The sequence below is a fragment of the Coregonus clupeaformis genome, unplaced genomic scaffold, assembly GCF_020615455.1.
Source record: "Coregonus clupeaformis isolate EN_2021a unplaced genomic scaffold, ASM2061545v1 scaf0027, whole genome shotgun sequence".
Classification (NCBI taxonomy): Eukaryota; Metazoa; Chordata; class Actinopteri; order Salmoniformes; family Salmonidae; genus Coregonus; species Coregonus clupeaformis.
The window spans coordinates 238,319-264,544 of NW_025533482.1; the positions used below are offsets into that span (position 1 = coordinate 238,319).

At 41.2% G+C, this 26,226-nt stretch overlaps 2 protein-coding genes across 2 annotated transcripts; both read left to right on the forward strand.

The window, feature by feature from the left end:
• The first annotated feature begins 291 nt into the window (after positions 1-291).
• Positions 292-19,614, forward strand: LOC121570555 (beta-1,4 N-acetylgalactosaminyltransferase 2-like). The gene is made up of 11 exons (XM_041882030.2): positions 292-506; positions 2,169-2,305; positions 2,565-2,708; positions 3,064-3,152; positions 3,287-3,342; positions 6,063-6,240; positions 6,340-6,426; positions 9,367-9,548; positions 14,482-14,625; positions 15,880-16,111; positions 18,446-19,614. The coding sequence occupies exons 2-11, from the start codon at positions 2,169-2,171 to the stop codon at positions 18,628-18,630; spliced, it is 1,434 nt and encodes a 477-aa protein (XP_041737964.1). The 5' UTR covers positions 292-506; the 3' UTR covers positions 18,631-19,614.
• Positions 19,615-22,233: 2,619 nt separating this feature from the next.
• LOC121570556 (guanine nucleotide-binding protein G(I)/G(S)/G(O) subunit gamma-T2-like) lies at positions 22,234-24,723 on the forward strand. The gene is made up of 3 exons (XM_041882031.1): positions 22,234-22,340; positions 23,893-23,982; positions 24,128-24,723. Exons 2-3 carry the CDS (start codon positions 23,899-23,901, stop codon positions 24,254-24,256), a joined length of 213 nt encoding a protein of 70 aa, XP_041737965.1. The 5' UTR covers positions 22,234-22,340; positions 23,893-23,898; the 3' UTR covers positions 24,257-24,723.
• The last annotated feature ends 1,503 nt before the right edge of the window (positions 24,724-26,226 follow it).

Sequence of the window (26,226 nt, forward strand, 5' to 3'; positions counted from 1 at the left end):
TTCATATTTCATAGTAATGTATTTACACTCCATAAACAGTTATTTCATAGAAAGGTATTTACACTCTAGAGAAGAATGTTTTTGGTTTAAGGTTAAAGATACTCAATAAGATAAATTGTTACTGGTCATAATCCTATTGTTGTCGAGACTTTTTAGTTTTGTCTCGAAGGGGGGAATATGTAGTATATTAAAATTATGTCTTTGTTAAAGGTTTTTCATGAAGAAATGGAAGGTTGATTATTGTTATCAAGAGGGAAGGTTTTAGCGTGACGTCACATATGACAGACAGGAAGTGGGTGGTAAGATACGGGGATTGAACAGTAGAGGGAGCTATTCAACTCTTGGAAGGCTATATAAAGGGGGGAGCGGTGACGAAGAGTTAGAATACAGCAAGATTTATTTGGGTCTGGTTCTCCGGACATTGTGTCCGTACTTACGCTGGAACCTCGTGGTTTGAATAAAGGCCTTTGAACACGATACAGCCTAAGCAGACTCCTTGATTGACGGTAACACCGACGAATAACCTACACTACACTTGCTATTTTTTCTATTCATTACGATGACTTTTTGGTCCACGCACCACAAACCTAAAATAAGATTGTAGCCTACAACTAGAAGTGCGCGGAGTTTCACTAGCCAGGTTTCCATCCAACCTTTTTATGTGAGTAAAGTAGCCTATGTGTCGGATAAAAAATGACATGACAGGCAAATCTGTCGGTAAACTTTCCAAATGTCGACAAAACGAAATATACTAGACAAGGTGGGATCTTTTTGTGTTGGTAATTATGCGAGAAATGGCGGTGAAACGCCTTTATGCGGCAAATATTTATATAACCATCATATTAAACACGCGATGGTATTGTGTGGTCCCCCCACTATGACTCAAGAAAGCATGCAGTTTATTAGGCTACAGATAAAATGTGTTATGAACTTCACAGGGTGGTGAAAATGCTGTGTTGATGGTCTTATTCTGGTGAAATGATGATCAATATAATAATCTCGCTCTTATCCATAATAATCTCATCATGTAGGCTAGCCTGCCCGCACTGTATCTGCAAAAAATAACTTTCCTGACCGGGACAGTCATTCAATACTGGAATATAAAAGAAAACCAGAAACCCTGGACATGTGAGTACATATATTATTAATGAGGTAGCAATGCTGTGTGTGTGTGCGCTTAACCGGAAAACGAGGGTGCGTGGCTTTTGACAATTCAGTATGGGGTGCACAACTGGCTAGAGATCGTGTGTGTGATGTAACGTTACTGATTCAAATAACCCATGGAATGTTGCAGGCTCATGTATCAGAGCAGAGAGAGGGAAATATCATAGAAAGTTAATCTCATTCTGGTTCTGTGAGAGATACAGGCACGCTTCTCTCTCGCACCACAGCAACTGCCACGGGTTGGTCAGAAGGCGACAATGTTGCGCAAATCATAAACCCGGGATGGCCCAACCCGTTTCCCGAGTTGTAGTGGGAGGACCACACACCATATCCTCGCCTGACTCCAAGATGGTTATGATATCAATATTTGCGCATAAAGACGTTTCCACCGCCATTTCTTGCATAATTAATTTTACAGACACAAAAAGATCCCACCATGTCAACGAACAAATTCGGTCGGCATTTATAAAATTGTACCGAAACTTCCTGAATCCATCACAGCTGTCATTACTTTTTGTTTTAGTATGGTATGACTTTATTTGCATGAAAACTTGCATAAAAATGGTGGTTGGAAACGTGGTGATTAAATCTTTTGCCCCCCGCCCCCCAAAAAGATTAGCTGCTACTAACCCTTCACAGGGAAGTGAAGGGTTAGAAGCAGAGCTGTAATTCATGAGTGAGCAAGCATATGCAGGAGCTATTATGCCTACAGCATATTACCCACGGGGCACAGACGTCAGTTTAAGGTCTAGTTTTGATTTACATTTGATTGAGTTGTCAACTAACAAAACTTAAAAGTGAAATTAACAAAAAGTGGAACCTTGTCATTGGATTTAGGTTAAGAAATCCACGAAATTCCTTTAGGTTGACGACTTTTTGCAAATCCAATATATATATTTAGGATGGCAATAATGTTCATTCAACCAGTTTGTTCCCAGTGGGTAGCCCCTTCAAGATTCTACATTGCTTCCCTGGTCAGAATTTGATGCTCTTGTCTTCTACAGATGGGCAGTCTTCTACAGATGGGTAGATGCAAGCAGGCACTTGTCCTCTGTCTGTCAGCATCAGTGATGTCCTTCTTCATACACCACTATTGCACAACAGAGGAAGACACAGATAAATTTGTTCCTCAGCAAATAAGGTACATTTTATTTTTCAGCTGCTGTTTGTTTTAACTTTTGGTTTGAAGACTTCCATCAGTTATGGTGAAGCCTGAAATCACTTCAAATTACATTTCAAAATGTAAAGGTACAATACACTTGTTTTTAAGAGTTCTGCCATTGTGAAAATCAATAAAGTACTGTACCAGTTTTAAAATTGTATATTGGCCCTCTATCTTCAGCAATGGAACCTGTCCAGTTCTTGTAGATTATTTTCGATTTGTCCCTGTGAATCAATAGAGCCTTACCATCCACCAGTCCCAGACAACCCAATTGCATTTGTCAGGGAAACGGAGTGTTTGAACTGAAAGATCACCTTCCAAAAGACCAGTATGATGACATAGTCAAACGAAGAGCTGAAGAGTACAAGAAGCATCATATCAGGTGGGTGAAAATACTACAAATGTAACCTGGTGTTACGGACATCACGTAGCTTGCTTAGCGAGTAACCCTTTTCTCCCCGATTCGGCTCATACCTGGCTCGAACTCGGGACCTCTGCTTCGCAACACTCGTGAACGTCCTCCTTAACAACATTTCAAGCTAACTGTGGAGTTAGTTTATTGCACATTCTTAATTCCGTTACACTGGCAACCAGGTCATTTCAGGACATGATATTCTTCCATTTCAAGAAAGGAAGAATATCCACTAAATTGTTTGTTATATCTTAAATATGCACATGCGGACGGCCTAGGTGCTGTACACAGGAAACATTTATGGGACCATTTGATAATCTCCTAGGACAAGCTCCAGTCTGAACAGGCTCATCTTTGCTCAATCCAACTCTCCTCTTCAGTATCCAATCCAGGGGTTCACTGTTGTCCCTCTTCATTAATACCAGGTAGCCTATGCAAGAACCATTTGTTTATGTACCGTCCATCATCAGTAAAGAATAACTGTATATAGTATGTTCTTTGCAAAGCAGTTACACAATAGATTAGTAACTCCATCTTTCAATTGTTCTATAAAAATATTATTTCAGGTTTAGCTCTCCATGCAGCAAAAAGACAAATTTACAAGGTTGGTTCGAAATGCTTTGAATGGATAATGGGCTTGAGGGTCTTATTTTCCCCATGTTGTAATAAACAACTGTTTGTTGGTGTTTGATTGGAATCTTTGGTAAGACTTTACAGTAAGGATATTTATTGACATAAATTATGCAGTGTATGTTATGGCTAAGGCCATCGTACAGACAAACGCAGGATACAAACAAAGTCAATTTTACCCTTAATGTTAAGAGTTACCTGCTCTTTTTGGTGGTGGTTCTTTACATCAGGTGTCATATCTACCATTTTCTGCTTAGCGTTTACTTGACGTAGGGTAGTCCCGGGATGAAAGTAACACCGTTTTTTTCCTATTTACTCAGAGATCGATAGAGTTAGAGAAACCATATTTTATGATAAACAACTTACAGTATATATGTCCTCTACCATTAGCAACTGTAATTATGTCTAAGGTAAATTACATTAAAATAAATAAAACGAGAACGAAACTAGCACAATGCTACTTTTGTACCTGCCAGGCAGGTCTAAACTAACACAGGCTTGGAAAATTAACAGCTGGACAAAAGTGCACAATATGTCTTATTAAAATTTTTCTGGTTTGTAATGCTCGTTACTTTCAACAAATGTACTATCAGCCATAGTTTCTAGTTTGTGTCGATTCAATAAATAAATATATGGTTTTGAAATTCATGAGAATTAACCATTCGTCAACATGAATCAGACTAAAGTGATCACATAAAAGCTATATTAACCATCATCTCTTTAATGGGAATTTTCAATGACTATTCATGTTTAGCCCTACCAATCAGATGCGCTCCAGATGTCTTTGTCATGCGTGCTCCTCGTGTCTTGATAGAATAAACGTATTTATTCTCTTCCCAAATGGAAAACTCATCATGCTTATCACATTTCCATGGCTTGAGGTAATTGACCCCCAGAATCATAGATATATTTTTTTGACCACTAACCTGTTGATAAAAGCATATTGTGAGAAGCTAATCAATCAAAATAAAAAGGCACAATTCTAATTATGTCATGTAATTTTAAAAAATGTAGTCACTTGTTGATATTTTGATAACATTATGAAAGTAATTTTAACTAAAGGAGACAATGGCCAGCGCTTAAACAATTATTTTATTCCAGGTCATCAGTTGACATTTCGTCCCACCCGTCTCTCCTGTAACTTCTTCCAGGCTAACACCCAAGACTAGCTAGCATGATACTTAAAACCTATGCTGTTTAGTCATTAGATGGGTTAAGAAAACGACATATGTAAGCACAGCTCTACAACCAAAAAACATTTCTGGCCGGATTTGGCAGCTTTTTTGTAGGGAGGTCGTCCTCCGCATTAGGAACGTGCTGACTTCACTACATCATTACAGCTTCTGTGTTATTTGAGAAAATGGACATGTTACTTTCGCCCTGTGTTACTTTAGTCCCGGTGTTATGATACTCCTGATTTGTCCCACAGATGGTTTGTATACGTTTCTACTGTTGTGGCTAGATGGAGAAGGCCTACAACGGCTTTGTTTGTAGCAATGTAGCTAACGCTTTCCCTAACCTATTTGCCACGTTAATGTTCTGTGATGTCACGAGAGGCTGTGTCCTGGAGGGACGTTACATCCCCCTGAGGTGGCTGCAAACCCAGACAGCTATGGCTCCATCTGCTGGTAGGGTCGGGAACTCCACCCCTCTATGGCCAATCTTCCCACGCAGCTGAAACAAATGAGGAGCTGATGAGCTGAAGGTTTGGGAAGGGAAGAGACACAGTCTCCAACCTGGGCTCTCTGGAGGACAAGAGTGCTGCACGTCCACTTCCATGAGGAATATAAGGATTTGGAGATACTTACCTTTGGGAAATACTCACCTTTGGATATATGCACCTGTGGAAATACGTGAGAGACATTTGGAAGGACTTTTTGCTGGGTTGGCCACTAGCTGCAACGTGGACTACAGTAAGGCTGGGGAAAAGTTATCTGAGCGAGTGAGAATTATGATTTTGGATGTGGAAGAGACATCCCTGAACTGTTAACCCTTAAAGAGCCACAAGAGAACAGAATTTTGTTATATTTTCGTTAATTTCCCAAGACCTATAATAAATTCCTTGTTTTGTTTGAACCTTGTCTCCTTGCACTACTTGAGCAATCCCGCTGAAAGCTGTGTAGCCTCTCGTGACGTCACAGTTCCTAACCTGCTATGTAAACAAACCATCTGTGGCAACAAATCATCAGTACCATCACACCGGTTCTCCCTCTCTTCCTTTCCTTTTCGCAGTAAATCGTTTTTTCCCCACTGGGTCATTCCTCAGTTACGGTATGTCTGTTTGAGACCGCACTGATATGAACAGGATTGACAAGGTTATTTCAAATCTTTTAGCTAGCTAACTGCCTATCCACAGACAGTTACACAAATATTAAAGGCACATGTTCAAATTAAAGTTTTACCATGTAGAACAAATTACTTCATCTATTTTTCACATTTGTGTACAGTGACAGAAATGCCTACAAGTTCTGTGCTCCTTGTTCTGGTTCAATCTAACTTCTAACAACACAACTTTGTTTTAATACACCTTTGAGGAACTTAATTGATTAGATAAAGAAGTATGCAGATGCTAACAGGAACCACATTGATTCAACAACTGTACAGTCACATAAGTTCCATAGAAGGGGAAGATGGTCCATCTTCTCAACCTTTGACCTCAGTCTATGAAAATGCTATGGTGTTATGTACCTGCAGGTGACTCTGAGTGTGTCCAGTGGTGTCCTGGCCATCGAGGCCCTTGGAGAGGGGGACAAAGAGGGACAGGGAGAGCAAGAGATCACTGTCCAGTCTACCAGCCTATCTGACCTCAACAATCTTCTGGGACGAATGACCTACACCAGCACTGTGTACCGGATGAGGACTGGAGACCTGGGTAAGGCCGTAGATCCAGGTTTCCTACCATACCCATGTCTTCCTCTCTACATGATCTGAGACCATCATATGACACCACCCTTCCCTGCTCTTTCACCAGCTCACTTCACGTTTGAACACCATGAGGCTGTCTTCCCTATTGTCATCCAGCAGCCATCAGTGCCTGTTTTATATGACATAGGAAACGGTGAGATCCCCCTTTATTCCCTTGTAATGTAGCCAGTATCTGAAAGTGAAATTGGGGAGAATTAATCAACCATAGGGGTAGGATCAAGGCTCGGGATCAGACTGGTGGGATAGAAATAAAGGGTACACTAAAGATGATGTGATTGTTAATTCGTTGTTTTTGGTCGTGAAGCTTCTACGGGAATATGCAAATGGGGGTGTCTTTAAACCGCAAAATGTAGGGCTATTGTTACGTACCATTAGGAAGAAATATGACATCACCCCTCATATAATGAAAATATGAAAGCAGAGCAAACATGCTGTCAGCTTGCCAACTTCAACATTCCATAACCCTACTAACTCCCTTCCTGAAAAGTGTGGCATTAAGCATCCTCCTCATGAGCTCCACAAACCCTGCTGGCTTACCAACTTCAACATGCCATCACCTAGCTGCTATCAGCAACGCTGGTGTATTGACATAGTCAGGTCCAAAATTATTGTCACCCTTGATAAAGATGAGCAAAAAATACTATAAAATAAATAATTAAAATACTAATTTGCTGTATATTGTATGCAAGAAAAGAGAGAAATTATGTAATTTTATAGTAATACAATTGCTCAGAGAAAGAGATTTTGTTTTAGAAGTTAAAAAGATAGGGGTCAAAAGGATTGGCACCTCTGTTTTCAACACTCAAGCACCCTCCCCTTGCGAGAATAACAACACTGAGACCTTTTCTAAAATGCTTTATGAGATTGGAGAACACATTGGGAGGGTGCTTAGACCATTCCTCCATACAGAATCTTTACAGATCTTTGATATCCTTCATCCTGGTACTTGGTAAAGTTCATGATGCCATTGACCTTAATGGCCCCTGGACCAGTGGAAGCAAAAATAGCCCCATAACATTAAAGATCCACCACCATATTTACAGTAGATATGAGGAACTTTTCTGCATATACAGTACTTCCGTTTTTCGATGCCAAACCCACCACTGGTGTGCGTGGCCAAATAACTCTAATTTGACATCTGACCATAGCACCGGTTCCAATCCAAGTGCCAATGCTGTGCCAAACTCCAGGCGGTGCTATAGTCAGATGACAAGAAAATAGAGCTCTTTGGCCACACGCACCAGTGGTGGGTTTGGCGTCGGAAAACTGATACACATACTCACCAGCATTGCTAGTAATTAGCTTGCAAAAAACGGAACAGTCTTTGGGAAGCCAGAAGTTAAATAAAATTGAATTTCAACTTACTCTGCCGGTTGTCTGGTAACTTATTATTAAACAGACTTTCCTAATGTGACAGCCTGTGAGGTCGGTGAGATGGTTTTGTGGATGCAGGAACAGTCATATGTATGCTTTTTTACATAATAGTGTAGGTTAACAGGGAGAATAAACCAATATCAAAGTTATCAATATCTTTTTGAATTATCAATATTGGTTACCACCACTAGCAGACATTTTGTATAAAACCTTAAAATGACCCCTAATTCTGGATTTCACATGACTGAGAATACAGATATTAAAGATACCTTTAAAAAAAAAAGTAGGGGCGTGGATCAGAAAACCAGTCAGTATCTGGTTTGACCACCATTTACCTCATGCAGCGCGACACATGTACTTTGCATAGAGTTGATCAGGCTGTTGATTGTGGCCTGTGGAATGCTGTCCCACTCCTTTGCAATGGTTGTGCGAAGTTGCTGGATATTGGCGGGAACTGGAACACGCTGTCGTACACGTCGATCCAGAGCATCCCAAATATGCTCAATGGGTGATATATGGGTGACAAATGGTGAGTATGCAGGCCATGGAAGAACTGGGGCATTTTCAGCTTCCAGGAATTGTGTACAAATCCTTGCGACATGGGGCTGTGCATTATCATCCTTGTGACATGGGGCTGTGCATTATCAAACATGAGGTGATGGTGGCGAGTGGCACGACAATGGGCCTCAGGATCTCGTCATGGTATCTCTGTACATTCAAATTGCCATCGATAAAATGCAATTGTGTTCGTAGCTTGTGCCTGCCCATACCATAACCCCACCTCCACTATGGGGCACTTTGTTCACAACGTTGACCTCAGCAAACCGCTCGCCATCTGCCCGGTACAGTTGAAACCGGGATTCATCCATGAAGAGCATACTTCTCCAGTGTGCCAGTGGCCATCGAAGGTGAGCATTTGCTCACAGAAATCGGTGACGATGCCAAACTGCAGTCAGGTCAAGACGCTGGTGAGGACGACGAGCATGCAGATGAGCTTCCCTGAGACGGTTTCTGACAGTTTGTGCAGAAATTAATCGGTTGTGCAAACCCACAGTTTCATCAGCTGTCTGGGTGGCTGGTCTCAGATGATCCTGCAGGTGAAGAAGCCAGATGTGGAGGTCCTGTGCTGGCGTGGTTACATGTGGTCTGTGGTTGTGAGGCCGGTTGGATGTACTGTCAAATTCTCTAGAATGACGTTGGAGGCGGCTTATGGTAGAGAAATGAACATTACATTCTCTGGCAACAACTCTGGTGGACATTCCTGCAGTCAACATGCCAATTGCACGCTCCCTCATAACTTGAGACATCTGTCGCATTGTGTTGTGTGACAAAACTGCATATTTTAGAGTGGCCTTTTATTGTCCCCAGCACAAGGTGCACCTGTGTAATGATCATGCTGTTTAATCAGCTTCTTGATATGCCACACCTGTCAGGTGGATGGATTATCTTGGCAAAGGAGAAATGCTCACTAACAGGGATGTAAACAAATTTGTGCACAAAATTTGATAGAAATAAGCTTTTTGTGCGTATGGAACATTTCTGGGATATTTTATTTCAGCTCATGAAGCATGGGACCAACACTTTACATGTTGCATTTATATTTTTGTTCAGTATACAAATCAAATAGACACGTCCACCTCCAATTGCAGTAGGATCTAGGATGTCGCTGCATTAAACCAGAGATGATCTCTCGTTGCAGATATCAATTCCCGGGTGACCATCGTCACTAAGACGTTTCTGAGATACACTGAGCTGCAGGTCCTCATCAGTAGCATAAGGACCTATTACAAGGACATCAAAATCATTATCGCCGACGACAGCCTGGAGCCACAGAAAGTGAACGGCCCCAACATTGAGCAGTACATCATGCCCCCAGCACAGGTACAAGCTGGTTTTGGTCAAATTGAAAACCTCAAAGTGGACATTCAATGTGAATAGATGATGGACATAAAATACAGTGGGGAAAAAAGTATTTAGTCAGCCACCAATTGTGCAAATTCTCCCACTTAAAAAGATGAGAGAGGCCTGTAATTTTCATCATAGGTACACGTCAACTATGACAGACAAATTCAGATTTTTTTTCTCCAGAAAATCACATTGTAGGATTTTTTATGAATTTATTTGCAAATTATGGTGGAAAATAAGTATTTGGTCACCTACAAACAAGCAAGATTTCTGGCTCTCACAGACCTGTAACTTCTTCTTTAAGAGGCTCCTCTGTCCTCCACTCGTTACCTGTATTAATGGCACCTGTTTGAACTTGTTATCAGTATAAAAGATACCTGTCCACAACCTCAAACAGTCACACTCCAAACTCCACTATGGCCAAGACCAAAGAGCTGTCAAAGGACACCAGAAACAAAATTGTAGACCTGCACCAGGCTGGGAAGACTGAATCTGCAATAGGTAAGCAGCTTGGTTTGAAGAAATCAACTGTGGGAGCAATTATTAGGAAATGGAAGACATACAAGACCACTGATAATCTCCCTCGATCTGGGGCTCCATGCAAGATCTCACCCCGTGGGGTCAAAATGATCACAAGAACGGTGAGCAGAAATCCCAGAACCACACGGGGGGACCTAGTGAATGACCTGCAGAGAGCTGGGACCAAAGTAACAAAGCCTACCATCAGTAACACACTACGCCGCCAGGGACTCAAATCCTGCAGTGCCAGACGTGTCCCCCTGCTTAAGCCAGTACATGTCCAGGCCCTCTGAAGTTTGCTAGAGTGCATTTGGATGATCCAGAAGAGGATTGGGAGAATGTCATATGGTCAGATGAAACCAAAATATAACTTTTTGGTAAAAACTCGTCGTGTTTGGAGGACAAAGAATGCTGAGTTGCATCCAAAGAACACCATACCTACTGTGAAGCATGGGGGTGGAAACATCATGCTTTGGGGCTGTTTTTCTGCAAAGGGACCAGGACGACTGATCCGTGTAAAGGAAAGAATGAATGGGGCCATGCATCGTGAGATTCTGAGTGAAAACCTCCTTCCATCAGCAAGGGCATTGAAGATGAAACATGGCTGGGTCTTTCAGCATGACAATGATCCCAAACACACCGCCCGTGCAACGAAGGAGTGGCTACGTAAGAAGCATTTCAAGGTCCTGGAGTGGTCTAGCCAGTCTCCAGATCTCAACCCCATAGAAAATCTTTGGAGGGAGTTGAAAGTCCGTGTTGCCCAGCGACAGCCCCAAAACATCACTGCTCTAGAGGAGATCTGCATGGAGGAATGGGCCAAAATACCAGCAACAGTGTGTGAAAACCTTGTGAAGACTTACAGAAAACGTTTGACCTGTGTCATTGCCAACAAAGGGTATATAACAAAGTATTGAGAAACTTTTGTTATTGACCAAATACTTATTTTCCACCATAATTTGCAAATAAATTCATTAAAAATCCTACAATGTGATTTTCTGGAAAAATATTTCTCATTTTGTCTGTCATAGTTGACGTGTACCTATGATGAAAATTACATGCCTCTCTCATCTTTTTAAGTGGGAGAACTTGCACAATTGGTGGCTGACTAAATACTTTTTTTTACCCACTGTACATGTTGAGCATGTATGATTGAATTTCTGAGTTGAAAGGAATATAAATAACATTTTATCGAAATGTTATTGTCAATTATTGTGACATGTGCATTTCTTAATTACTCTGGTGTATGTATTTGTCTCCTGGAGCAGATCAGTGCAATAAGGGCAACCTGCCATAGACCTACACTTACAGATGTAGGATCTTAATCTGAGCCAGTTTGCTACAGCAGGAAAATAATCCTGCAGCAATAGGAAATGTGGATTATAATTAATGGACATTTTTTAGGGGTTGATGATTTTTTTGTTAGGGAAAATTAAGTCTGAAGTTTTAAAGTGCAAATTACAAATGTTAGCTGTGCAGGAAAATTCTCAGCAACAAAATAGTCATCAAATTAAGATCCTACATCTGTAACAAACTCCAGTCGGCCACACTGGAATTGAATATATATTTTTTTTAGAAGAACGCAGACAACAACCAAAGCCTTGAGAAATTTGAATTGTCATTATCAGCAGCAGCAGGCAAACAAATGAACAGGTTTTGGCAACAGCCTTCGTAAGCATGCACGTTTATTTAAATGACGTCACAGAAATGTTTCTCTTTCATGGTGGCTTTTGTTGAAACAAAAGGCCCTTTTTTATTGGCTGAGTTTACACAGGCAGCCCAATTCTGATCATTCCTTTTCACTAATCGGTCTTTTGACCAATCATATCAGCTCTGAAAAAGAGCTGATGTGAAAAGATCTGATGTGATTGGTCAAAAGACCAATTAGTGGAAAAAAATATTACAATTGGGCAGCCGGTGTAAACACAGCCTACCTGGCTGTAACATGCGTCCTTTGTCCTGATCTTGTCCACATTCTTATTGTGGCCACATTTTTAGACTGGTGTAGATGATTAAAAGACTAATTGTGATCTAATTGTTATCAGATCTTCCTGACCACCTCCCGAGGTAGACACACATTGTGTTTGGATATCCTACAAGTGTAGACGGATCTGGACAGTGAAACCATTTAAATCATCATTATCCCACCCTCTAAAATCATTGACAGGTGATGCCATTGACTTATGGCATCAATATGTCTTAAAATAAATACTATTTAGAAAGAATAGCTGTCAAATATTCTGCATACAGGGAGGCACTAGGATGCAGACACAGTGGACGGTTAAGAGACATTTTACTACCATGTGTAGATGCAAACGGTTACAATGTGGACAGGTGCGTTGTCAGTGGGGTGTCAGGGGTGGAACCCCACTGAAATATGATTGCCCCCCCACCCCCATTCTCATTGGGTCAGAGCGCTGTCAATCTGAGCTATCAGCAGTTAAGTGGTTTTGGTTTTCTTCCTACACATTTCGCTCTAACTTTCGTTCTAACTTTAATTTATGACCCCATTCCTGAAAGGTAAGACTGTTTCCCTTCACAATGCTCACCAGCCACGCAGGAGACATTAGAAGGTACTGTGACAAAACCGCAATTGAAAGAAATGCAGATATTTTTCAATTATCAATATTTGTAGGATTCATTTCAGTCACTTACTGGTGCAAATACAAATTGTTACACCTTTGCCATATTCAAGTCATTTTACATATTTTCTTATTAGCCTTATCAACATAGAAACTGGTTGTAGTTTTTGTGCTACAATGGTTAAAAAGGCTATTCTGTAACAATATAGCTAAAATCACTATTGTTTGTCAGTGTCAGGGTAGCCTGTCATTTCGGTCATTTGTGTGGTATTAAAAAAGATTCTGCTAACTCCAGTAATGTAAATTGCTTTCATCAATCTAACCATGTCAGAATCAGACTTTATTTTTACTGTCAAAGTATACTGAGCAGTGGAGGCTGGCTGCAGTGGAGGCTGGTGGGAAGAGCTGTAGGAGGACAGGCTCATTGTAATGGCTGGAATGAAATTAATGGAATGGTATCAAACACAAGGAAACCACAGTTGACTCCGTTCCAAATTATTCCATTCCAGCCATTACAATGAGCCCATCCTCCTATAGCTCCTCCCACCAGCCCCCCCTAAAGATTTCCCTAACAATCCTGTTGACATGGACACACCTGAAATCAGGCTACCTAATGCGACTTTGATAAATGCAGACAATCGCCAATCAAAATAAACGTTCTACCACAGCGAGCATGTTATTTTTGGGAAGCATGTTTTATTCTGAGTTCGGACATATAAAGTTTGTATGTGAACTACTTCTAAGAGGCATACATTCAGTTGTTCCGAACACACTTAACTCGCGCTAAAGAGGGAGGCTCGCTCGGCTGGTGCTATCACATGCGCAAATCAAATACCTCTGGAACGCTGATTTAAGGTGTTTATATGTCCTAATAATTCGAAAGATTGCTCAGAAAACAAGGTGTATTAATCGGCGTATGCTTACTTCGATTTTGACCTTACGCCGATTAAGATAAGCAGAGTAAGGTGTTTACATGGCTATTGCAGAATCTGCCTAATGCCATAATCAGTTTAATATCCAATTATTAGTGTGCATGTAAACGTACTCACTGATTGAAGTGGATTTAACAAGTGACATCAATAAGGGATCATAGCTTTCACTTGGTCAATCTATGTCATTGAAAGAGGAGGTGTCCTTAATGTTTTGTATACTCAGTGTACAATCATGCCAACCGTTGTGAATATGTTGTGGAATTTAATTTGAATTTTTATCATGTACATAATAAATGTTAAATATGAAGAAAAGCAGTATGACAATTTGACATCACCTAGAAATAATAGGTGCATGCCTATTGTTCTCCAACCGCTAAAGAAGTTGTCGCCAGAACCCGTCCATTTGTTAGACAACTGCAGCTGCTAAAGAACATTATATTTCAGTTAGTGCAGGGTTTCCTTTCCTATCGTATACAGGTGTAGGATCTTAATTTGATCACTGTTGCTGGGAATTTTCTTGCGCCGCAGGAAATACAGATAAGCTTTGTGACTTACATAAATTCACTGAAAACCTGTGCTAACACATGGTAATATTAACTGTATTGCACTTTTTATGTAGCATAATTTTGGCCAGCTAATAGCCTAACCACTGATCAAGCAACATTATGTACTAAACTTTCAAATCCCTTTGCTGGTCAAATTAAGATCCTACATCTGTATGCCTTTAGAACCCTGCACCCAAAGACTTTTGATGATGAACTATTGAGTCGGGAACACATTCTGCAATTAACAAGTCTACCATTCTTTTTTTTATAGGATGTTTTTATCACAGATAGGCACTGCTACAAAGTAATTTTGAGGACATTTTCCTTCCCAAAGGGCTGGTTTGCTGGCAGGAACCTGGCTGTCTCTCAGGTCACTACCAAGTACTTTATCTGGGTCGATGACGACTTCCTGTTCACAGACAAAACCAAGATCGAGAATCTGGTGGAGGTGATGGAGGCCACACCAGAACTAGACGTGGTGAGCAGAGTAACTGTAACCTGATCCCCGATCTGTCACCAGGCTAGAAAAGGTATTACCTGTTTTGCTTAGACTGGGGCTGGAATTCAGTGGTAACACAACTCTCAACCAACACTTTCTCTTCACGATATTGATGGTGTCAAGGTCCTCCCCTCCAGTGAGGTTCAAAACCTTGGTGTGATACTTGACAACCAGCTCTCGTTTTGAGGCCCTCATCAAAAGTCTGACCAAAGTCACATTTTTCTATCTATGGAACATTGCCAGTTTACAACCTATGCTGTCACAGCCTGCAGCTGAGCGACTCATCCACTCCTTTATCTCATCCTGTCTGGGCTATTGTAATGCCCTGTTTATTGTTACATCTGCCAAGTGCCTAAACAGGCTACAATATGTCCAAAACTGTGCTGCACGTGTCCTCACACCTACCCTGCGAGCACATCACTCCAGTGCTGTTCAACCTCCACTGGCTCCCTATACGCTCACACATCGACTTCAAAATCCTGCTTCTCACCGACTAAGCTATCCACAACTCTGGACCCAAGTACCTGTCTGACCTCATTCTACCCTCCTGCCCCACACGCACATTTCGCTCCACCAGGTCCACCTCCCTTCAGCAGCCCTTCAGCAGACTAATAACTATGTGACAGGGCTTTCAGTTGTGCGGCTCTGCGGCTGTGGAACACACTTCCATACACTGTTAGGGCTGCAGAGTCTCTGTCCTCGTTTAAGGCACAGCTCAATACCCTGCTGTTCAGAAAAGCTTTCAAGGACCTCTGCGAATTCTATTCTCATGTCCTCTGGATCTGACAACACGTGAATATAGCTTTGTTTGTTGTCTGTGTTCCACACTCTTGGAAAAAAGGATTCCAAAAGGGTTCTTCAGCTGTCCCCATAGGATAACCCAATTTGGTTCAAGGTAGAACCCTTTTTGGTTACAGGTAGAACCCTTTTGGGTTCCATGTAGAACCCTCTGTGGAATGGTTTCTACATGGAACTGAAAAGGGTTCTACCTATAAATAAAAATAGTTATTCAAAGGGTTCTCCTATGGGGACAGCAGAATAACCCTTTTAGGTTCTAGATACAGTCTTATGAAGAAAAAAAAGTGCTATGTTCTCTGTGTTTTGGATTGTTTCTATTGTATTTTTTTTCTACGCATTGGGTCTGAGAAATGCGCTTTACAAATTAAATGAAGAATTATTATTATTATTATTACTACATGTGAACCTGCTCTGTTCTCTGCCTCCTGTGATCAGGTGGGCGGCTCTGTGGCGGGCCACGGCCAGTTCTACTTCTCTTTGGTGTACGAGGAGGGTAATGGTGAGGACGGGGGTTGTCTGAACAGAAATGGTGCAGTGAAATACCAACCTGTTCCAGGCTTCCCCACCTGCTCCTTCACCAGCGGGGTGGTCAACTTATTCCTTGGTCGCACCGATGCCGTGCTCAAAGTGGGCTTTGACCCCCGGCTGAAGAGAGTGGCGCATTCAGGTGGGCGTTTAAAAAAATAAATAATGTTTACCTTTATTTATCCAGGAAGTCCCGCTAAGGTCTGAAGATCTCCATTAGGAGGGATACTTTTTTAAATGTATATATGTACAGTGGGGAGAACAAGTATTTGATACACTGCCGATTTTGCAGGTTTTCCTACTTACAAAGCATGTAGAGGTCTGTAATTTTTATCATAGGTACACTTCAACTGTGAGAGACGGAATCTAAAACAAAAATTCAGAAAATCACATTGTATGATTTTTAAGTAATTCATTTGCATTTTATTGCATGACATAAGTATTGATCACCTACCAACCAGTAAGAATTCCGGCTCTCACAGACCTGTTAGTTTTTCTTTAAGAAGCCCTCCTGTTCTCCACTCATTACCTGTATTACCTGCACCTGTTTGAACTTGTTACCTGTATAAAAGACACCTGTCCACACACTCAATTAAACAGACTCCAACCTCTCCACAATGGCCAAAACCAGAGAGCTGTGTAAGGACATCAGGGATAAAATTGTAGACCTGCACAAGGCTGGGATGGGCTACAGGACAATAGGCAAGCAGCTTGGTGAGAAGGCAACAACTGTTGGCGCAATTATTAGAAAATGGAAGAAGTTCAAGATGACGGTCAATCACCCTCGGTCTGGGGCTCCATGCAAGATCTCACCTCGTGGGGCATCAATGATCATGAGGAAGGTGAGGGATCAGCCCAGAACTACACGGCAGGACCTGGTCAATGACCTGAAGAGAGCTGGGACCACAGTCTCAAAGAAAACCATTAGTAACACACTACGCCGTCATGGATTAAAATCATGCAGCACACGCAAGGTCCCCCTGCTCAAGCCAGCGCATGTCCAAGCCCGTCTGAAGTTTGCCAATGACCATCTGGATGATCCAGAGGAGGAATGGGAAAAGGTCATGTGGTCTGATGAAACAAAAATAGAGCTTTTTGGTCTAAACTCCACTCGCCGTGTTTGGAGGAAGAAGAAGGATGAGTACAACCCCAAGAACACCATCCCAACCGTGAAGCATGGAGGTGGAAACATCATTCTTTGGGGATGCTTTTCTGCAAAGGGGACAGGACGACTGCACCGTATTGAGGGGAGGATGGATGGGGCCATGTATTGCGAGATCTTGGCCAACAACCACCTTCCCTCAGTAAGAGCATTGAAGATGGGTCGTGGCTGGGTCTTCCAGCATGACAACGACCCGAAACACACAGCCAGGGCAACTAAGGAGTGGCTCCGTAAGAAGCATCTCAAGGTCCTGGAGTGGCCTAGCCAGTCTCCAGACCTGAAACCAATAGAAAATCTTTGGAGGGAGTTGAAAGTCCGTATTGCCCAGCGACAGCCCCGAAACCTGAAGGATCTAGAGAAGGTCTGTATGGAGGAGTGGGCCAAAATCCCTGCTGCAGTGTGTGCAAACCTGTCAAGACCTACAGGAAACGTATGATCTCTGTAATTGCAAACAAAGGTTTCTGTACCAAATATTAAGTTCTGCTTTTCTGATGTATCAAATACTTATGTCATGCAATAAAATGCAAATTAATTACTTAAAAAATCATACAATGTAATTTTCTGGATTTTTGTTTTAGATTCCGTCTCTCACAGTTGAAGTGTACCTATGATAAAAAATGACAGACCTCTACATGCTTTGTAAGTAGGAAAACCTGCAAAATCGGCAGTGTATCAAATACTTGTTCTCCCCCACTGTATTTATTTATTTTCTCCTTCTTGATTATTTTAGGAGGGAGACTTGGCCAATATGTATTATGCATAAACAGTATGAGAAGTGCACAATGTGTATGACAGAGGTATCGTATAATATATGTATAATGTTGAGTGTGTAATGTACAGTCAATCTATTTTGTACTGTATATAGCAGCACTGTGTGTCTTAAGAGAATTTTCCCACCAGGGACATTAAAGTTCATCCTATGCTAAGATGGCAGATAAAACCCAAGTAAAAACAGTTGCACACATTTTACATTTACATTTTAGTCATTTAGCAGACACTCTTATCCAGAGTGACTTGCAGGAGCAATTAGGGTTAAGTCCTTGCTCAACGGCACATCGACAGATTGCAGCAAGTCTGTAAACTACGTCAATAGGAAATCTGGAAAGCTGTGTCAATAAGAAAGACAGAGGGACAAACTCGAGAGTGATGTTCAGTTTCAGTGTTGTTGGGTTACGTGTGGTAAGTTTTGAAGAAGTCAATTTTTTATATAGATTATTATGAACATGTTGCTGTTATTATGCTTAAGGCACTGCTCTGTCTTTGGTAATTCATATTTGGTCCATTCCATTTTCCCTGTCCATATGTCTGTTTCAGAGTTCTTCATGGATGGGTTGGGCAGTTTGCTGGTTGCCAGCTGTAGTCATGTCAGCATCGACCACCAACCCGAAATTGAAAACACAAAGTACTCATCGTTCCGAAATCAACAATCAAAAGACATAGAAGACAAACTAGCCCACCACTTCTTCAAGAACCACCTGAAATGTATCCGTTATGGATAGTTTACAAAGAAGTAAACAGTGAAAATAGTGGTGCAATAGTGAGGTGCAATAATCCAAATATGTAATTGCGGCATCCCGTCTGTAGTGGCGCAGTTCTCTTAAAAAAATGTAGGTTTTACAGAGTCACATTTATAATGGCCTAAAAACTGTGTTGCTCTAGGTACTTTCTCCTCTACTGAGTTATGTGGTCACAGGAGTGATGTCACATGGATTAAACTAATGGAGCATTCTAACAGAGTGTTTTCTAAACAAAATGGAATGTTCTCAATACATATATGTTCATAAATATGTACAGAAATAATGATCTTTCTAGCAAAATGCTCTTTCTTGCACCGTCTATTTAAAATGTTACTGTTACTTGGTGCACCACGAAACGTTTAGAAGATATCAATATGCCTCTTTAATCATTAAATGTTTATCCTGAGTCCTACAGTTTGACTTAATGACTTAACAACCAACTTGATCTGTCCCCTTAGTTGCTACAGTACTTGTTGGACAGGTTAGCGTGACAGCTGTTATTTCTGTTAATTTGTTTCACTGTTTTTTTGTTGTTGCCTGTTTCCTCATCTCCTCTACTTCATAACTACTGATGAGTGAACAGACTGTATAGAAATGCAGCTGTTTTATGGCAAGCACATAGAGATAGAGGACTCCTCTTTTATATATGTGCCATTATATCATCTGTGACAGCATGGGCAGCTCTATTGAGGCTACAACCCATAGGAATCCCCACTACTTTAAAATGGCGGAAGCATGGTGGAAGCCCTCAATCGCGCTGGTCATGCTAAAATGGCCTTTTGGCCACTAGAGGCCTCTATCATTCTCTATGGGGAAGCAGCTCAAGCCCTAATCTCATACAGGTTAACATCCATATACAAATGACAACATACAGATAACATCACCCCTACCAAGATCCACCTGCTCACACCCCCATCTCCAGCACTCTCATCACTCTCAGCCACATGGCCTCAAACTGCACCATTTTGTTTCTCTTTGTTGCCTACGCACTTTCAACATTTAGATAATAAAGCATTTGGAGGATTGGTTGATTTCCAGTTTTTAAGTATACATTTTTTTCAAGATGATTGACGAGAAAAGTATCATCCAACCCATCAGGTCATCATATGCCATGTCTTGAAATATGCAGACCGATGGATTAAAAGTACATTTACATTGTAATAGTTTCATTAATTTACGTTGGGATTATTTCAGATGAAATGTGTTTCTTTACTGTGTGACCCTTTCACCCGCCATCTACAGTTTGAATAAACAAATTACAAATGTAATGTAATTGTTGAAAACTGAATGCTTACTATTTCAGCTACACCCGTTGCTGACCGGTGTATAAAATCGAGCACACAGTCATGCAATCGCCGTAGACAAACATTGGCAGTAGAATGGCCTTAATGAAGAGCTCAGTGACTTGCAACGTGGCACCGTCATAGGATGCCACCCTTACAACAAGTCATTTCGTCAAATTTCTGCTATGCTAGAGCTGCCCGGGTCAACTGTAAGTGCTGTTATTGTGATGTGGAAACGTCTAGCTGCAATAACGGCTCAGCCGCGAGGAGATAGGCCACACAAGTTACAGAACGGGACCGCCGAGTGCTGAAGCGCGTAGCGCGTAAAACTCGTCTGTCCTCGGTTACAACACTCACTACCGAGTTCCAAACTGCCTCTGGAAGCAACGTCAGCACAATAACTGTTTGTCGGGAGCTTCATGAAATGGGTTTCAATGGCTGAGCAGACGCACACAAGCCTAAAATCACACGTAATCCAGCAATTAATTTATGTTTGTGTGTGAGAGAGAGAGGTCTTAGTAAACATGGTGGTTTATCTTGAGTGTGTGTGTGTGCTTGTTTTCCTACTTTATCAGGACACCAATGTCCTAACAATTCACCCGAATATCCTGACAAGGTAGGAAAACAATAAAAAATGTAAAAATCTGAACTTCAAATGCAATTTTAAGTTTAAGGTTAGGGTTTTTGTTAGGTTAAGGGAAAATATTTGTACTCCCAAACTAAAAAATGTACTTTCACGAAAATAAAACTGCGTTTGTGTGTGTGTGTCAGCTGCAATGTGTATTGTAACACAGTGGTCACACAATATTCTATTTTAGATCCCCCCGCCTTCCACACTTACAAGAGGAAGTTACAGGGTTCAGTCATTAATCTAATGGATTAAGACAGACAAGACTCTGAAATGGGATTGGGAGGATTTGACTCAGGAAGCAATTTGTCTCTGGGCTGAAAGAGTTGCTCATTCAGGATGTGGCCTTTAAAGGGCCAATCTGGGATTCATACACAATTTTGGATTGATGATTTAGTCATTGATATTTGAAGAATATCATTAATAAATGCCTCATGAGATTAGTTCAACAGTCTTTCTCCATCACAATCCAAAATATTAGATTGTTTAACTAAATTATTTGTAAATAATGTAATTGTAAACCATCAGTGTATAGCTTCAAAACATGGTTAAAAATATCATTTTCATAGATGCAAGAACTGACCGTCTATACGTTTGACAGTGTTACATTTCTCCATCTTACAGATGTAGGATCTTAATTTGAGCCAGTTTGCTACAGCAGGAAAATAAGTCCAACATTTTAAAGTGAAAATTACAAACTTTAGAAGCCTTTTTAAACATTGAATACACTATAAGTTTGCATTTCTGGCTGTGCAGGACATTTTTTAACAACAAAAGACTGATCAAATTAAGATCCTACATCTGTATCTGTCAATCCTGCATCTGTCTGAGATTGCTCCTTTAATAAGAGGTGACATGGGGCCAGATACCAAATGTGACAGGCCTCAGGATCAGTTGGGACAGAAGCAGACGACCAGCAAGGTCACTGTTAAGAGGCAAAACAGGGATGAGGGATTGGAATTGTTTGTGCAAGTGAAGTCCTGAAGGATCTAGAAGGGTTTGAATGGGGCTTGCCTAGAAACCAACTCATAACATGCCTGACAATTAAACAGTATGTCTATATTATACTGTATAGTTCTTATTGTCATCCCTTATCTAATCTGAACTTTAACCCCCCAATTAAATCCATCACAATCCTCACCTGTCCTTACAATACAGAGTTAACATTCTGAGTGAACCAAGTGCAGTGCAGTTTTCCTTTCCAAATCAATTGATTGAATTAGGGCCTCATTTTGGCACTGAGACAGTGTGTGAATGAAAGTCTGTAAGTGGGCCAGGCTGTTTTAAAATGATTACCTGGTCATGATTCCTGGTCAATCAGAATGCTCATATCCGTGTTTTTGACCTCTGGTGAGAGTGGAAGTTGCTCATAATAAGCACAGATCTAGGGCCAGTTTAAACTTCTAAACCCCATGATAAAGGTCAGGATTGGCATTGTGAGAGCTGATCCAGGACCTGTGGTTTGGGAGCATTTGGCTGAAGCTGATACTCTCTCTATGTCCTCCTGTGATACTCAAAGGTCATATGTAATTTGAGGTTGACATTTGGCCCAGCTAATTATTATAGACTAATCTGATTAGGAACAGGGAGGGGGGCATGTTTTTCCGGGCAATAGTCTCCTCCCAATCTGTCACCGTGCCATCTGGAGAACACCCTGAAGAGGAGAGCTGAGGGACAGGGTAAGCCAGTTGGACTCAGGAGGGAGACAACCCAATCACAACGGTCCTATAGAGGGCGAGAGACTACACTTTCCCTGCATCGACTGTCCCCACAACCAATAGGTGAGTGATGCCCAGAGGAGAGGATGAGGAGAGGATGGAGATGTAACTACAGTCTTGGCCATTAGCCTGGACCAGTGTTCAGGGAGATTCTAGCTCAATTGAGCAATTAATTGAATTCAATTTATGCATTTAGAACTTCTTTTCGATTTTCAATTGAGGGATAGATTTTTTTTATTGACCGGAGTCGACAAGCCATACTACTACATGTTATGTAGTATCACATTTCTAATAGGATCAATTAACCGATGTATTTGTGTAATTGATTACTCTGAGTTCTTTTCACTATTGTTAGACATAACTCAGAGGTCTCTTTTTAGACTGAATGTCTGTCTTTCCTCTTCTTTTCATAGGCCATATAAATGGCCTTGTTGGGACAGAAATTAATGATTGAATGCAGTGTGAGTTTGCTCAGTGTGGCTAGAAGTCACAATGTAATAAAACTGTTGTCTGCACCACCCACTGTCACAGTGACTACCTTACCTGCTATAATTGTTAATGTGACATGCAATTGCTTGTTTTGGGTTTGGCTGGTTGCCTGATTATGTTGGCACAGTGTGTTGGTAGAGGGTAGGACTGAAGTAGTACCAAACAAAGAACACCAACCACATAGCCTTCATGTATTTCAAAAGTTCAGTTGTATGACATATTCTTTTAGGATAGGGCAGAGTCAAAAAAGGACACAACTGAGTACAAGGCCATGGAAACAGATATGTCAATAGTTCATTGGTTTGTCCATACAGTCAGATATCTAAGGCTCCCCTTTTGTAGGCCTGCGAATGAATTTCCCTCCCCCCAAAATATAATATGTACTGTATATATTTTGGAACTCAGTTGGGGTGTTATTAGGTCCCCATGGCAAAATGTGTAGAATTGCAGGAAATTAACTCTACAACTTAAAAAATGTCTCTCTGCGGTCAAGAGACCAGCGAGCCACTGTGGCCCCTCATGATCAGTTCAGATTTTTTGTGGCCCCCACCCCATCAAAGTCTCCCATCTGACCTAAGATGTATTTTACTGTGTCAGTGTATGCCCATAGAGATCAATTATATTTAAAAACAAGATATTATTAGAGTAGCATTCCTGGCGGCTGGCCATACAAAGTTACACAATGTATAGGCTTAGTATAGTGTTCTTATTGGATAATCCTGTTCTGCAACCTTCTTTAGCTTGTTGTGACATCATATAGTTATTTTACCACACATGCAATAGAAAACAGGCCAGGGTGCCTTGGACCGGTCATCCCAGCATGAGATTCCTAAGAAAGAGGAATTATATGGATTTGAAAGGTGAAGATTTGAAAGGTGAAGACCTGGGTTCATGGGCTTACACACTAAAGTGCTTTGTTGAAGACTGATACAAGAATATCAAACAAGTATGCCAACCTGTTCAATTAGTGAATTCATTCACAAATTCAAAATACCCTAATGTGGATATAGATTAATTATGATCTTTATTGACCAGCTACAAGATAAGAGGCACTTGTTATGGTGAATGTTTTATGTTCATTTTGTGTGCCCTATCTAATGGGTCCTCTCCCCTCCTTCCTTCTCAGGGAAAGATGGCTCGGGATATGTCAGATATTGACATCCTCAAGATGGAGCTGGAACAGCTGAAGAAAGAGGTCTCGACACCCAGGGAGCCTGTAAGTACCATCAATGGGTCCATATAGAGAAGCTCTGTAGCATTACAAAGGTATCACTCTAAACTGATACTGTCCCATAGAACTGAAGTAGAATGTTGAATTGAAATAATCCCAACTTCTATTGACCCTTCTCCGTTTCTCTTAGGTGTCCAAGACATCCAAGGACATCATGGAGTGGTGTGAGGCTGCGTCTGCTACCGACCTCCTGATAACAGGAGTACCAGATGATAAGAACCCCTACAAGCCTGAGAAGGGGGGCTGCATAATCACCTAGCCCGCCCGGGGACAAACAGCCCCAGGCGGGACACAAGGAAAAACATCCTATTTTATTTTCTCAGTTTCAGCCTTTTCAGCACTGCAAAGAGTCGTTCATAGCTGCAATAAATTAGCGATTTGTTCCTATGTGAATACAACAAGAGAGACTTCCACTAGGTTAGCCAGTTTTGGACAACACAACATGTCACACTGACTAGGCTACACAAAGTCACCTGAGGTCACTGGGAGCTGAGGAGGATGAGATTTATCTGGGGAAAATTCAGAGGATTAGAGGGATCACTTGGTAATGATGGTGTCCTTCCTTTCTCCTTGACAACCTATGATCCTACCCTCCTCACCTGTCTGTTATCTCTGGCGGTTCTAGAGCTTCCAAACAGGCGCCGGAATGTTCCAATTGCACCCACCACTGATTTGGTTTTGTTTTGCTTGTAAATAAAGTGTATCCAGTACAGCAGTTTCTGTGAATTCTCTCTGTGACTTCTCTCTTGTTTTGCATGTCATATGAACATGCATCCTCTCATGCTGCAAGTATCCCTTGATGCAATCAAGTTGTACTGTACACTACCATTCAAAAGTTTGGGGTCACTTAGAAATGTCCCTGTTTCCGAAAGAAAAGAAAACAATGTTGTCCATTAAAATAACATCAAATTTATCAGAAATACAGTGTAGACATAGTTAATGTTGTAAATGGAATATCTACATAGGCGTACAGAGGCCCGTTATCAGCAACCATCAGTCCTGTGTTCCAATGGCACGTTGTGTTTGCTAATCCAAGTTTATAATGTAAAGGCTAATTGATCATTAGAAAACCCTTTTGCAATTATGTTAGGACAGCTGAAAACTGTTGTGCTGATTAAAGAAGCAATAAAACTGGCCTTCTTGAGACTAGTTCAGTATCTGGAGCATCAGCAATTGTGGATTGTTGATTACAGGATCAAAATGGCCAGAAACAAATAACTTTCTTCTGAAACTCATCAGTCTATTCTTGTTCTGAGAAATGAAGGCTATTCCATGCGAGAAATTGCCAAGAAACTGAAGATCTCGTACAACGCTGTGTACTACTCCCTTCACAGAACAGCGCAAACTGGCTCTAACCAGAATAGAAAGAGGAGTGGGAGGCCCCGGTGCACAACTGAGCAAGAGGACAAATACATTACAATGTCTAGTTTGAGAAACAGACGCCTCACAGGTCCTCAACTGGCAGCTTCATTAAATAGTACCCGCAAAACACCAGTCTCAACGTCAACAGTGAAGAGGCGACACCGGGATGTTGACTTAGGCAGAGTTGCAAAGAAAAAGTCCAGTGTCTGTGTTCTTTTGCCCATCTTTTTTAATCTTTTATTTTTATTGGCCAGTCTGAGATTTGGCTTTTTCTTTGCAACTCTGCCTAGGGTAACAGTTACCTTTAGGGTTAGGATAAGGATGAAGGTTAGTAGATAGTTAGTTGAAAGTTATTGAACTACAAACCCTCTACTTGGGACTATCCAAATAAGTGGTCTCTCTCTCTCTCTCTCTCTCTCTCTCTCTCTCTCTCTCTCTCTCTCTCTCTCTCTCTCTCTCTCTCTCTCTCTCTCTCTCTCTCTCTCTCTCTCTCTCTCTCTCTCTCTCTCTCTCTCTCTCTCTCTCTCTCTCTCTCTCTCTCTCTCTCTCTCTCTCTCTCTCTCTCTCTTTCTCTCTTTCTCTCTCTCTCTCTCTCTCTCTCTATGAATGGCAAAACTACTGTTGCTAAAGCAAAGTGAGATAATGACAACAATGACAGTAAAAAAATTAATAAATAATAGTCATGGTGATTGGAGAAAGGAAATACAGCACTAGTCAAAAGTTTGGCCACACCTACACATACAATGGTTTTTCTTATTTTTTTTACTATTTTCTACATTGTAGAATACAGTTTTTCTCGATTGCTAAGACACATTTCTTGAAAGCTGCTCTCCTTTTCTCTTAACTGTGAACACAAAACCCAATTTT

Bases quoted from the DNA above. Each gene is read 5' to 3' on its own strand.
- LOC121570555 (XM_041882030.2), top strand. From the start codon at position 2,169: ATGGGCAGTCTTCTACAGATGGGTAGATGCAAGCAGGCACTTGTCCTC. The intron at 3,343-6,062 runs GTTGGTTCGAAA...ATGTACCTGCAG, and splicing joins CAAAAAGACAAATTTACAAG to GTGACTCTGAGTGTGTCCAG. The intron at 14,626-15,879 runs GTGAGCAGAGTA...TCCTGTGATCAG, and splicing joins CCACACCAGAACTAGACGTG to GTGGGCGGCTCTGTGGCGGG.
- LOC121570556 (XM_041882031.1), top strand. From the start codon at position 23,899: ATGGCTCGGGATATGTCAGATATTGACATCCTCAAGATGGAGCTGGAA. The intron at 23,983-24,127 runs GTAAGTACCATC...CGTTTCTCTTAG, and splicing joins TCTCGACACCCAGGGAGCCT to GTGTCCAAGACATCCAAGGA.